This window comes from Triticum dicoccoides, chromosome 2A (assembly GCF_002162155.2).
Source record: "Triticum dicoccoides isolate Atlit2015 ecotype Zavitan chromosome 2A, WEW_v2.0, whole genome shotgun sequence".
Lineage (NCBI taxonomy): Eukaryota > Viridiplantae > Streptophyta > Magnoliopsida > Poales > Poaceae > Triticum > Triticum dicoccoides.
In genome coordinates, this window is record NC_041382.1 from 204,141,763 (window position 1) to 204,155,709 (window position 13,947).

General features: G+C 48.4%; 1 protein-coding gene across 1 annotated transcript; it reads right to left on the bottom strand.

Moving 5' to 3' along the window:
* Positions 1-12,636: 12,636 nt before the first annotated feature.
* LOC119359278 (oxalate oxidase 1-like) lies at positions 12,637-13,599 on the bottom strand. Its single transcript, XM_037625545.1, has one exon. The coding sequence runs from the start codon at positions 13,523-13,525 to the stop codon at positions 12,842-12,844; it is 684 nt and encodes a 227-aa protein (XP_037481442.1). The 5' UTR covers positions 13,526-13,599; the 3' UTR covers positions 12,637-12,841.
* Between the last annotated feature and the right edge of the window lie 348 nt (positions 13,600-13,947).

The following is a 13,947-nucleotide window of genomic DNA, read 5'->3' on the forward strand; positions in this document are numbered from 1 at the left end:
GTTATTGACCAGAGAGGTTTCTCGGTCATGTCTACATAGTTCTCGAACCCGTAGGGTCCGCACGCTTAACGTTCGTTGACGATATAGTACTATATGAGTTATGTATGTTGATGACCGAATGTTGTTCGGAGTCCGGGATGAGATCACAGACATGACGAGGAACTCCGAAATGGTCCAGAGATAAAGTTTGATATATGGGATAATAGTGTTTGGTCACCGGAAGGGTTCCGGAATTCACCGGAAGGGGTTCCGGATGTTTCCCGAAATGTTTGGGTACGAGAACACTTTATTTGGGCCAAAGGGAAAAGCCCACAAGGTTTTTGGAAAGCGCAAAAGGAAGTTTTGTGGAGTCCAGGGGCCAGACGCCAGGGTCCCTGGCGTCTGGGTCCAGACACCGGGAACCCTGGCCCTGGAGTCCGAGAAGGACTCTTGCCTTTCGGGTGAAACTGACTTTGTGGAGGCTTTTACTCTAAGTTTCGACCCCAAGGCTCAACATATAAATAGAGGGGTAGGGCTAGCACCCAAGACACATCAAGAAACACCAAGCCGTGTGCCGGCAACCCCATCCCCTCTAGTTTATCCTCCGTCATAGTTTTCGTAGTGCTTAGGCGAAGCCCTGCGGAGATTGTTCATCACCAACACCGTCACCACGCCATCATGCTGCCGGAACTCGTCTACTACTTCGCCCCTCTTGCTGGATCGAGAAGGCGAGGACGTCACCGAGCCGAACGTGTGCAGAACTCGGAGGTGCCGTGCTTTCGGTACTTGGATCGGTCGGACGTGAAGACGTACGAGTACATCAACCGCGTTGATATAACGCTTCCGCGAACGGTCTACAAGGGTACGTAGACAACACTCTCCCCTCTCGTTGCTATGCATCACCATGATCCTGCGTGTGCGTAGGAATTTTTTTGAAATTACTACGTTCCCGAACACCGGATGCATATCAAGAAATCATACAGTCAGTATTGGTTCTTTAAAAAACATGCGGGCTGCTTGGGATCTTGCCCAGGACTGCAAGTTCCGTCTGTTGGAGGATTACCTTTATACAGTTTAGTTATTTTGCTTGGGAGATTGGGAACGGGTGATGTAGGAGGACCCTTGGAACTTCCGTGGGAACGCAGTCATCCTAGCACAGTATGATGGCATAACACATCCCTCTATGGTACCATTGGACACGCTTGACATTTGGATTCAGATCCATGACGTGCCGGACAAATATGCACACCTGGTTGATGCTCTTGCTAGCAGGGTGGGGGAAGTCCTATTCTCAGAAAAGCTTTCCCAAAATTTTGCAGGCAATTTTTATCGGGTGTGGGTTAGAATTAATGTGCTAAAACCTTTGAAGAATGCTGTCACAATGGTGAGAGATGGCACACGTCAGATTTATAGAGTTCGGTATGAAAAACTTCCGAACTGGTGCGCAGTATGTGGGCATCTTGGCCATGTTTTCAAGGAGCATGGGGATGGGATCCATCCACCGTCGTCTATGTACTTCAAAGATCTGCGTGCATCGTGGGCAATGCGGACTGGAATAGGCCCTGGAGGGGGTCGTGGTCGCAGGGGGGGAAGAAGTGCACGAGGAGGACGGACAGCAGCCGAGCCAGCTAAGAAACCGAGGTCAATGGACGTGGAAATTGCAAACAGAGAAGAGACGGGGTTGGAGGGGGATATTGACATGTCTGAACCGAATAGGAAGCGAGGCGACAGGGAGGACGCAGGCCAAGGCAGCGGTATCTAACACTAGCTCAAAATCTTTAACAATCCTCTAGCGATTGTGCCATCAGCTACAAACCCCACGAGTCCCCCTCCCAAGAGGGAGCCAAAGAGAGTTAAAGCTTCTGAAGGAGTCGAGGGAAACAATGAAACAACAAAACCAACTAAGGCGGGCCCCAATGACGGGCGCCGCCGGGCCCAATGAGTCCTCGTGTGGAACTGCCGTGGTGCTGGAAAACCCGCGGCAGTTCGAGAGCTTCGCAATATGGCGAAGCAGTTTGCCCCCTCTATTATATGCATTGTTGAAACTTAGTTAGAGGGTAGTCGTGTTGAAAATTTAGCTGAAACACTTGGTTATGATAAAGGTTTTGCTGTTAGTAGCTCTGGCAGGAGCGGTGGTTTAGGCGTGTTTTGGAACGATTCAATAAAGGTTGAAATTATTGGTTATTCAGAGTATCATGTGGATGTTTAAGTGGATTCCTTATTAGGTGTTGACGCAAGATTTACCTTTGTATACGAGGAGGCCCAAGTAAACGAGCGTTTCAAAACTTGGAACATGATGAGAGGCATTGCTAGCTCGAGCTCTCTGCCTTGGGTGACCTTGGGAGATTTTAATGAAGTCCTAAGAGCAGATGAACATGATGGTGTAGGCAACAGAAGTCAGGCCCAAATGGATGCATTCCGGGACGCAATCGACACTTGTGGTTTAGCAGATATTGGATATCAGGGGACTCCGTGGACGTCTGAAAAGAGGGTCACAGGTGGCACCTATACCAGGGTGAGGCTGGATCGGTGTGTTGCTTCGCTAGAGTGGTCTTTGGCTTTCCCATCAGCAAAGCTTGAACACAAGAACACGGCCAACTCGGACCATGCAGCAATCCTCCTAACTTTGGCCGATGAGAATGCTTTTAATGTCCGGCCACAATCCTTTAGGTACGAGCTCATGTGGGAACGACACCCAGATTTTATGGATATGGTAAATGAGAATTGGAACAGATCATCCGCAGCCACAATGGGGGAGCTGCAAGGAAAATTGGAAAACCTCTCTAAAGGATTGTTAGCCTGGGACAGAACGGAGTTCGGATCAGTTTTGGCAGAGATAAAAAAACTAAAAACTGAACTTGATGCATTGCGTGCTCAACCAGGAAGGTCAGGGCCGAATCATCTAGAGACGAAGGTGATGGATCGATTGGTGGAACTTTACCACCGTGAAGAGATCTTGTGGCGCCAGCGGGCTAGAATTGAGTGGTTATCTCATGGGGACAAACACACTTACTTCTTCCACTTGAGAGCGAGTAGAAGAAGAAGGAAGAATAAGATTAAGGCACTCCAACGGCCAGATGGCAGCCTCACGGAGGATACTAGAGAGATGGAGGAGATGGTAAATTCGTTCTACCAACACTTATACAACTCTGAGGGAGTTCATGACATGGAGAGAGTAATCGGGGCCGTATCACGGAAAGTCACGGATGAGATGAATGCTCAGCTTGATATGCCCTACCCACAGCAAGAGGTGAAGGACGCCCTGTTTCAGATGTTCCCCACGAAATCACCTGGCCCTGATGGCTTTCCCGCTCATTTCTTTCAGAGACATTGGGGGTATGTGTGGGGAATAAGTCACTAAGATGGTGCTAACTTAGTTGAAGGCAATGAGTCCCCCGAGTGCATCAACGAGACTATCTTAGTTTTGATCCCAAAGGTAAAGGAGCCGAACCAGTTAACTCAATTTCGTCCAATTAGCTTATGCAATGTCCTATATAAAATTGCTTCAAAAGTGATCTCAAACCGTCTGAAAGTGGTCCTTCCTGAGATTATCTCCCCGGAGCAGTCGGCCTTTGTCTCGGGCAGGCTTATCACTGACAATATAATTGCAACTTATGAATGCCTACATTTCATGAAGAGAAATAAGGCGAAGAAAAATCAGCATTATGCTTTGAAACTGGATATGACGAAAGCCTGTGATAGGGTCGAGTGGGCTTACCTTTGAGCTATTATGATTAAACCCGGCTTTACACAGAGATGGGTGGATATCGTCACGGGCATGGTCCCGTCGGAGAAATTCTTGGTAATGTTTAATGGTAAGAAGTTGGAACAATTTATCCCTTCACCAGGTATTAAACAGGGAGACCCAATCTCTCCATACTTGTTCTTGTTAGCAGCAGAGGGCCTTTCGTGCCTGTTAAAATCTCGAGATGAGTCATCAAACCTTAATGGAGTACAAGTGGCACCCTCAGCGTCGCATGTAAACCATCTTCTTTTTGCAGATGACAACCTGTTGTTTTTCAAGGCAAATAGTGTGGGAGCGAATGAGGTTAACCAGGTCTTGGATATTTATTGTCAAGCAACGGGCCAACGTATAAACTATGATAAATCATCAATATTTTTCAGCAAGGGTGTTCCGGGAAGTGTTCGAGATGAGATCAAGCAAACACTCCAAGTCCCTAATGAATCCCTAAATGAGAAATATTTGGGTATGCCTTCAGATGTGGGATCTTCAAAGAACAGTGCCTTTAAGTTCTTGAAAATCAGATTATGGAGTAGAATACAAGGCTGGATTGAGAAGACTCTATCCACAGCAGGCAAGGAAGTACTGGTAAAATCAGTGGCGCAAGCTATTCCTGTTTTCTCCATGTCTTGCTTTAAACTTCCTCGGGGATTATGTGAACATCTCAACATGCTGATAAGGAAGTTCTGGTGGGGCAGAAAAGAGGGGCACGAAAACCTAGTCGGGTTTCTTGGAAGGCGATGACACAACCCAAGGCTATGGGTGGATTAGGCTTCAAGTACTTTGAACTTTTTAACCTCGCAATGTTAGCTAAACAGGGCTAGAGGATCTTCCAACAGCCACACTCATTGAGCGCTTGGATTCTAAAATGTGTGTATTTCCCAAATAAAATAATACTTCAAGCCGAGTTGGGCTCCCGGCCAAGTCAAGTATGGAGAGCGCTTAAAGAAGGTGTTGATGTTTTGAAACTTGGACTGATAAAACACATCGGTAATGATAACAGTACCGATGTATGGCTGGACAACTGGATACCCCGAGATGAAATGTTGCGCTCTTATGGAAGCAAGATTGTTAATCCACCCACGTTAGCTTCAGACTATTTCAACTTAAGCACCGCCTCATGGGACAAGAAAAAAGTTGAACAGACTATTATGCCTATGGATGTTGAAGCTATCCTAGCGATTCCTATATGCACCCGCAACTTTGATGATTACTGGGCTTGACACTTTGAAAGGAATGGTAAGTTCACAGTCCGGTTAGCGTATAGAATGATGGTGGCCATACGGAACAGAAGGGGCGCTTGGCTCGAAGGAGCGGCTGGACCCTCGACGACAAGTAATGAGGAGAAGTCATGGAAGCAGCTTTGGAACGTGCAGGTACCGGCAAAAATCAGGATGTTTCTATGGCGATTAGCAAGACAATCCCTCCCCACTGAGGATGTTCGAGCTCACCGTAATATGTCAACTACTAGCTCCTGTGGCTTCTGTGGCTCGCACGACTCGTGGAGACACTCCCTCCTTGAGTGTTCAGTTGCACGGTGTGTATGGGCCTTGGAGGACGGCGAAACGGTGGATCGGATGATAGCTACGAAGGAACCAAATGCAAAACAATGGCTCTTTACCCTCATGGCGTCCTTGAGTCATAGCAGCTTCGTTCGGGTGGTGGTGACTTTGTGGGCCATCTGGACGGCTCGGCGAAAATATATACACGAAGGAATCACCCAAAGCCCGCAGGCCATCTTCTTGTTCGTCAGCAGCTTCATCCAAGAGCTAGAATTGGTTCATGCAAAGCCACAACGCAATTTGCAGGGAGCTCCTCGAACAACTCCGGCGGTACATGCAAGGCCAAAAGCACCTCCGGAGGGATTTGTGAAGATCCATGTGGACGGAGCGGTCTACCGAAATCGACGTGGGACGGCGGCGGCGGTATGCCGTGACCAGGCGGGCAATTATCTGGGCAGTTCGGCGTTGGTCTTGCCAGGGATCACCGACCCACCCACATTGGAGGCGATTGCTTGTAGAGAAGGACTGGCTTTGGCGGATGATCTTCTCTTGAGGAACCTAATAGTCGCATCAGACTGCAAGCAGGTTGTTGATGATATCAAGCTTCGTAACCAGGGTTCTTATGGTTCGGTGATTACAGAAATTTTATTTCGCTCTTCGGACTTTAATTGTAATTTTTTTTGAAAGCCGTTCTTCAAACGGTGATGCTCATAGGTTAGTTAAGTATGCACTATCTCTCGGTGTGGGGCGCCACGTTTGGTTGGTCAACCCTTACAATCTGAATTTTATACCACTTCATGTGGATTTTGATCAATAAAGCTTAGCGTTTGCCCTCAAAAAAAAAAGATGAGCAGTGCTATTGCCTCGCATAAAGCAAGACCTAGCCGCGCCCCAATCTATGTCTTTCAATGGTGTAATTCGATAAAAGAAGAGTATCGGCCTGATATGGTCACACTAACCACCCCTAGCCCAATGTGATAATGAAACATTAACGAGGCCATGAGCATGTACGTACCTTGTGGCTATGCCAGGCCCAAACATCACCAAGTGTCATGCAGATTACGCTAGGTTATATTGTTTGCACTAGTTATGTTTGGTATCCATGTGGCCCTTCCACATCAGTAATTCATGCATGTCAGACATAAATTTCTTAAAAAATAGTTGCAACCCACTATATATTTTCATATATATATACATGCAACCATGACACATCAACAAGTCATACATGTTAGTCATAAGTTACTTTTTTTGTGCTAATTGTTTTTTCTATCCATGTAACTCTGCAACATCAGCAAGTCATGCATTCAAGTTATAATTAACATTTTTTTCATTAATTTTATGTTGTCATGCATACTACATGTGTTGGACACGAGCGTTCCTATATAGTTCATCCTTCACAATTTTGTTAGAAAATGAAATTTCGTTAACTGCAATACATTTATTCTCTTTTTATACATAATTTAATTACCTGCTTCAATTTTTTATTTGTTGTATTTAAAAATGCAAATAGAGATAACTCTTACATTGGCTTTGCATTAGTATGAGTTTTTTTTTTGTAGAATCTATTTATGCATTTCTTCCAACAAGGTATCTCCAACAATGCATGAGATGACATCTAGTGTGATTAAAAAAATGCTCATATATCATAAAAAGGATGTGCATGCTATGGAAAGAAACATAGATATGTTTCAAGTAAAGACATATTTCACATGAAAATATTCACGTGTTTACTAAAAAGGAATAAAAAATAATTCAAAAATTCATGTATAATAAATGCAGCGTTCATGTATCATGAAAATAAATAAATAATATCATGAGTCAAATAAATACCTAAATTTACTATGATGAAAACTAAAAGCAAAAACACAACAACAGAAAAATAGAAACGGCAAACAAGAATCACGAAGCATGGCCGGGGTATCATCTAGTGTGATTAAAAAACGCTCATATGTCATAGAAGGATGTTCATGCTATGGTAAAGAAACATCCATCTGTTTCAAATAAATAATTATATTGCAGGAGAATATTCATGTGTGGTATTAAAAAGGAATATAAAATTAAATATTTAAATTCATGTAAAACAAAGGTAATGTTCATGTCTCTTGAAAGTAAAAAATAATAATATCAAGAATTAAATAAATAACCTAAAATTAGTAAAATGAAAACTAAAAACAAAAGCAAAACAAGAGGAAAAAAAATGATAAATGAGAATAAGGAAAAAGGGAAATAGAAAAAGGGTAGCAGAAGAAATAAAGAAGAAGCAAAATCACTTTCGAACATAACCACTCATGCAGAAGCTTCAGGCTTTGGCTCCCTTATTTGCCACAACGTGCCGCAAATGGGGTTTGCCGTCCGAGGCAAGAGGGAAATGGTACACGCAAATCCAATTTCTTGTGACTGAGCTATATTTGTAATTTCAAGTTTTAAAAATTACAGAAAAATTCATGCACATTGAAATGGGAGTAGCAGGTTTTTATGAAAAAGAATATAATCACTCGCCACTCGCCAGCCGTACAAAAAAAAATCATGTTTTACGGCATGGGGTGAATTGCTCCATTGTTTTGAAACAGTACGTTTTCACTGAGAAATTATGATTTTAAATATACAGGTGCATCGACTGCTACATTTAGCTTCGTGACAACACATCCCTTCAATTAACTCACATGTCACTGAAATATTTCACTGAACCTTATTATGTCTTGTGTGAGTGGGTTCCGATTTCATTTAGGTATACTGAGCTGAGAATGAATTGCAAAAAAGTAATTGGGCAAATATAAGAACTAATATATATATATATATATATATATATATATATATATATATATATATATATATATATATATATATATATATATATATATATATACAAGGCGCGCCGGCGACGCCCCGTCAGGCGGTGATGGCGTTGGCGGTGCCCAGCTCGACCCCGACCGCGCTCGAGGCATTCAAGACGGCGACTTTCCCGAAGGCCAAGCGATCCAAGGTTGTCGTGGATGGGCAGGTTGCTCCTGTTTGCGTCAGCGCACGGGCCAAGGGCGCCAAAGGGAACATGCCTTCGCTCCAACGCGCCCAACTCCTCCAAGCACAGAAGAATCTGGAAACCTCAGGTAATCCATTGCCCCGTTTTGCGATCCTGGATTCTTTTTCGGACGATCATCTCGGCGAGGTGTTGGTCGAGAGTGGGGTAGAACCGCTAGGGGAGGGCGGGGTTCGCGAACTCATCTCGCTGGTGCGCGCAAGGGAATTGGCACAGGCGGCACTCGCAGCGGCGGCTGCTCAACACGCGGAGCGTGTGGCGGTCGAGGCCGAGCCCTCGACGCCGCTAATGCTCCGTCCCGAAGAGGAGACAGCGACAGGGGTTGCTGCTCCTCCCTCGCCTCGCTGTGGCAAGGTGAGGTGCGTGGCTAAGGCGATCACCTCCAGGGGTGTGCGCCTGTGAAAACGCGTCATCTAGATGCGGATGCTTTTTTGGAACATCCGTGGCTTCGGCCACTCGGGGCGGCGCACCCAACTGAGAGATTACATCAGAAAGGAAGGGATAGATATCGTAGGTCTCCAGGAAACCATTAAATCTGAATTTCGTCACACAGATATCTTAGCCATAGACCCCCTAGAGCATTTTATGTGGCAGTGCAGCCCGGCCAACGGCCACTCGGGTGGCCTGTTGCTTGGTTTCAATAGTGCCATTTATGAGGTGCTGTCCTGGGAGGTCGGCACCTTTTTTATCGCTGCCAACATTTGTGTTAGAGCCTCGCTGCGCGAGCTCGTGATCGTGCAAGTCTACGGACCAGCAGATCACTCACGCTCGGCTGAGTTTCTGGGAGAACTCGAAGCCAAGGTGTTGGCAGTAGCCGCAACCCAAATCCCTTTGCTGGTGGGTGGCGACTTCAACCTCATCCGTTCGGGCGAGGACAAAAACAATGATAACATCAACTGGTCAAGGGTGGCCTTGTTTAATAACGCAATTGCGTCGATGTCACTTAGGGAAGTGACAAGGACTGGGGCAAGATACACTTGGACCAACAAGCAACTAGCCCCGGTGCGATCCGTTCTCGATCGCGTCTTCATGTCTCCGGAATGGGAGGTGGTGTTTCCACTTTGCTCGCTCCTTGCAGAAACAAGGATCGGCTCGGATCATGCTCCACTTATCTTATCTTCAGGGGAAGATAGGATTCGTCGCAGCCCACGTTTCTACTTTGAAACGGCATGGTTCGAGGTCCCTGGCTTTGATGCTATCTTTAGGGAAAGATGGCTACGATGTGTTCAAGCCACGGGCCAGCAGCGCGGTCCTATGGAGTTTTGGACCGCGGTCGGGGGACGCCTTCGCGCAAGCCTCAAGGGATGGGGTGCGAATCAGGGGCGTGCCGACAAAGTTCAGAGGGAGCGTCTTCTTGATGAGATTGCTTTCCTCGATACACAAGCGGACTCGCGCCCTTTCTCGGAGCAAGAATGGGCACACCGTTATGCCTTAGAAGGGCAAGTCGAAGCGTTGCTTCGATCGGAGGAGGAGTACTGGAGGCGTAGGGGAGGCCTCAAGTGGACGCTCAAGGGCGATGCGAACACTGGTTATTTCCATGCGTATGCGAATGGTCGCCGCAGGAAATGCCTAATCCTCCGTCTGCAGACGGACCAGGGGCTCCTTCTCCAGCAAACGGAGATTAGTAAACACATCTACGACTTCTACATCAGTTTGATGGGGACTGACGAGCCACAGCGTGCGCGGCTGCGCGAGGATGTTTGGCTTCCAGCACAAAAAGTCTTAGAGTCGGAGAACGAAGAGCTGGGGCTCGCGTTTCTCCCTAAGGAAATTGATGAAGCAATCCAATGCATGAAAACTGACACGGCCCCGGGGCCTGATGGCTGGCCGGTGGCGATGTTCAAACACTTCTGGCCACTGTTGCGTGACCCCATTTTCGAGGTATGCAATGGCTTCATGCGTGGGACTGTGGATATTTCTAGGTTAAACTACGGGGTGCTCTCGCTAATCCCGAAAGTGCCCGGAGCCGACAACATTCGCCAATATAGGCCTATTGCGCTTATTAATGTGCCCTTCAAAATCTGCTCAAAAGGGTGTGCCACTAGGCTTACCCCGACAGCCCACCGCACCATCAGCCGAGCTCAATCAGCTTTCATCCGCGGGAGAAACATCTTGGAGGGCCCGTTAGCGTTGCAAGAGACACTTCACGAACTTAGACGCATGCACGAACCGGCGATTTTACTCAAACTCGATTTCGAAAAGGCTTACGACCGCGTCAACTGGGATTTCCTTAGACAAATTCTCACTAGTCGAGGCTTCTCGTCTATGTGGGTTCACAGAGTCATGCAGTTAGTCTCGGGGGGCCAAACTGCAGTCTCGGTGAATGGAGAAGTAGGGCACTTCTTCAGGAACAAGCGGGGTTTACGCCAGGGCGATCCCATGTCACCACTCTTGTTCAACTTCGTGGCGGATGCACTTGCGGCCTTGCTGCGTAGAGCAACGGAGGTAGGTCATATCAAAGGGGTGTTGGGGCACCTCATCCCAGGGGGGATTTCGCACCTTCAATATGCGGACGATACGCTGCTGCTGTTCCAACCGGACCTTCACATCGTGGCCACAATCAAAGCGTTGTTGATTAGCTTCGAACTCATGTCGAGGCTTAAGATCAACTTTCACAAATGTGAAGTGATGCCCATGGGGCTTGATATGTCTGAGAGCAAGCTTATCGCGGACCGGCTCAACTGCAAACTTGGCAATCTCCCGTTCTCCTATCTAGGCCTTCCATTGGATGCCAAACGTATCTCCATAGACGGATGGGCTCCGCTTTGGACCAAGGTCGAAGGGCGGGTGTGCCCGTGGAGGGGGAAGTTCCTGTCCTCCGCAGCGAGACTAATTCTCACGAATGCGAGTTTATCCTCGCTGCCGCAGTTTGCGATGGGATTGTTCCTCCTGGCTGAAGGCGTTCACGTCAAGATGGACACACCTAGGTCCCGATTCTTTTGGGAAGGGATGGGACCAAAACGCAAGTATCACATGGTCAGATGGGATGCGGTGTGTCGTCCCAAGGACCTTGGGGGGCTAGGGATCACAAACACCCGGATTCTTAACATTGCACTTATGTGCAAGTGGATTTGGAAGCTGTCGCAGGGGGCGACGGGCTTGTGGGCTGATTTGCTACGCGCTAAATATTTCCCGAACGGGAACTTCTTCGAAGGCAGCCCGCGGGGCTCACCCTTCTGGAATGACCTACAAGCGATCCGCCCGGCTTTTGCTTTGGGTGCCAAATTCGCCATTGGCAACGGCCGCTCGGCCCGTTTCTGGCTTGACATGTGGGTAGGGGAGCAGCCCCTCTGGGCCCAATTTCAGGACCTGTATGTCCTGGCTGTCAATCCGGAGCAGTCGGTCGCGACGGCTCTTGCCTCCAACCCTCCGGAGATCCACTTCCGTAGAGAGCTAACGGGCCCAGAACAAGCTCATTCGAGGATCTGCTTGCTCTTATTCAACCAGTGACGCTGTCCAATACGGCGGACTCGGTCACTTAGGCCCTAACCTCGTCCGGCAAGTTCACGGTCAAGTCTCTATACCGTAGGCTGTGCCTGGGTCAGGGCCCGGCCTTCCCAATGCCGAAGGGTCTGTGGAATGCGCGCAATCCGCTTAAGATAAAGGTGTTCTTTTGGCAACTTTTCCGCAATAGACTTTCCACTTCGGCTAACGTTGCCAGGCGCAACGGCCCATCAATGGGCTTATGCGCAATTTGCAACACCTCGGAGGACGCGAATCACGTGTTTTTCCGCTGCCCGCTAGCGCGTTTTGCCTGGAGTGCAGTTCGGGAGGCCACCAACACTACTTGGGCCCCGCACTCGGCTGGTGACCTTGCGGCCATAGTAGCATTGATGACTGGCGGCAGCAGGCGCGTGCTCTGGAGCTGCCTAGGCGCCTTGGCTTGGGCCTTGTGGCTCACCAGGAACAAACTAGCAATCGAGGGAATCTTTCCTTCTCACCCTGCTAACATTATGTACAAATGCAACATTCTTCTGCAGCAGTGGAGTCCGTTGGTGAGGCGCAAGGATGCTGAGAGATTGAAGCAAGCTCAAGACCGTCTTCGCCAAGTCTACATTTTGGCTAGGGAGCCGACCGCCATTTCTACGTCGTGAAGTGGTTATTTTGTCTCGCGAGCGAGCCTGCGTGCTCTAAGCTCTTGGCCTTTGGCCTGTAATAGACTCGCTATGGACTGTCTGTGGCTTTTGGCCTACCCCAAACTCACGTGCCTTCGTGCCCGTGTGACTTGAGCCTCCGCGCTCGTTCCGTCTGTCCTCAGACTACTTTGTAAACGCTGCCTCAGTTATGGGCTTTATTAATTTAAAGCCGGACGCCTCTAGCGTCTTCATTCTAAAAAATATATATTTGTATATAGCGTTCAATATATAGAGGAAATATGGCAATAGAAAGTAATACATTTGAATTCCTCGTGTCGGTTTTGACGGCCAGAACTGCGAGGCTAACTTATTCAATCGTATTACAACTGCATGCATGCGAGCTTAACCAGAAGCTTATATACAAGTCTCGTGCTGTGAACTAGTATTAAATTTCGCTAGCGTAGCATGCAGATCGGATTATGTATTGATCATGTTGGGCAGGCTCTTAGGAGGCCTGGAAAGACCCACCAGCGAACCTGGACTTGAGAAGTTCGACCACTCCGGTGTCCACCCGGAGAGCCTTAGTGAGCACCGGCGTGGGGATGGGCGGGTCGGAGCCGAAGAGCGTAAGCGGCACGAAGACGATGCCGGGGTTCTGGCTGTTGAAGGAGACAAACATGGTGACCACGGTGTCGCCGGTGTTGAACTGGAAGTGCATGAGGCCGCGCGGGATGAGGAAGTTCTCGCCGGCGCGCACCACCCTGGAGTAGAGCCTGTTCCCGGACTCGTTGCTGCCGATGATGCCCACGAGGAGCTCGCCTTTCACCACGAGGCCGATTTCGGTGGCGCGCGGGTGGATGTGCGGCGGGTTGGTGCCCCCGGGCGCGAAGTCCACGCGGTTCATGGAGATACCCTGCGTGTTCTCGCCGGGGAACTCCGTCACGTCCAGCCTCGTCACGGCCGAGCCGTTCGGGGTGGACGTGTTGCCGCCCCTGGCTAGCTTGGAGGAGAAGAGGAAGTCGTCGCCGGCTTCCAACTGGGGCACGCACGGGTATCCGTTCACCCGGACCGCGTTGTCATCGAGGTCGGCCACACAGAAGTCCTGGAGAGGGTCAGGGTCCGTGGCCATGATGGCCGGAGCAAGGAGCAGCATGGTGAACATGCAAGCTATGGTTTTGGAGTAGACCATTGCTTGCTATGGTTGTTCAAGATCAAGAGTGTCTAAGGCACTGGTGGTAGCTGAGCTAAGCTATGGAGGATGAGTGAGTGCAGTTCTGAGTGAGTGGTAAGGCAAGCATATGGATCCTTTATATAGGGGATATTGCACGCATGCATGTATGTGCCGCATGTGTGAACACGAGAAGAAGAATTACTTTATTAAAAGTAGAGTATATTATTGCGCGTTTGATGTTTCTCATATACCTTAAAGAATTTCGAAAGCGTCACTGGATTTTAGTAGGAAGAGAAGTGTATCCTGAGAACTAGAACGGGAGGCCGCAGACTCCATGATGAGTGTGAACAGTGAATGAGCGACGGTGGGAGCGAGTCCGAGGGTTGATTGTTCGTGTCATGGGTGCAGAGTCGTTGCTACCCTTGGAGTTGGAGAGAGGA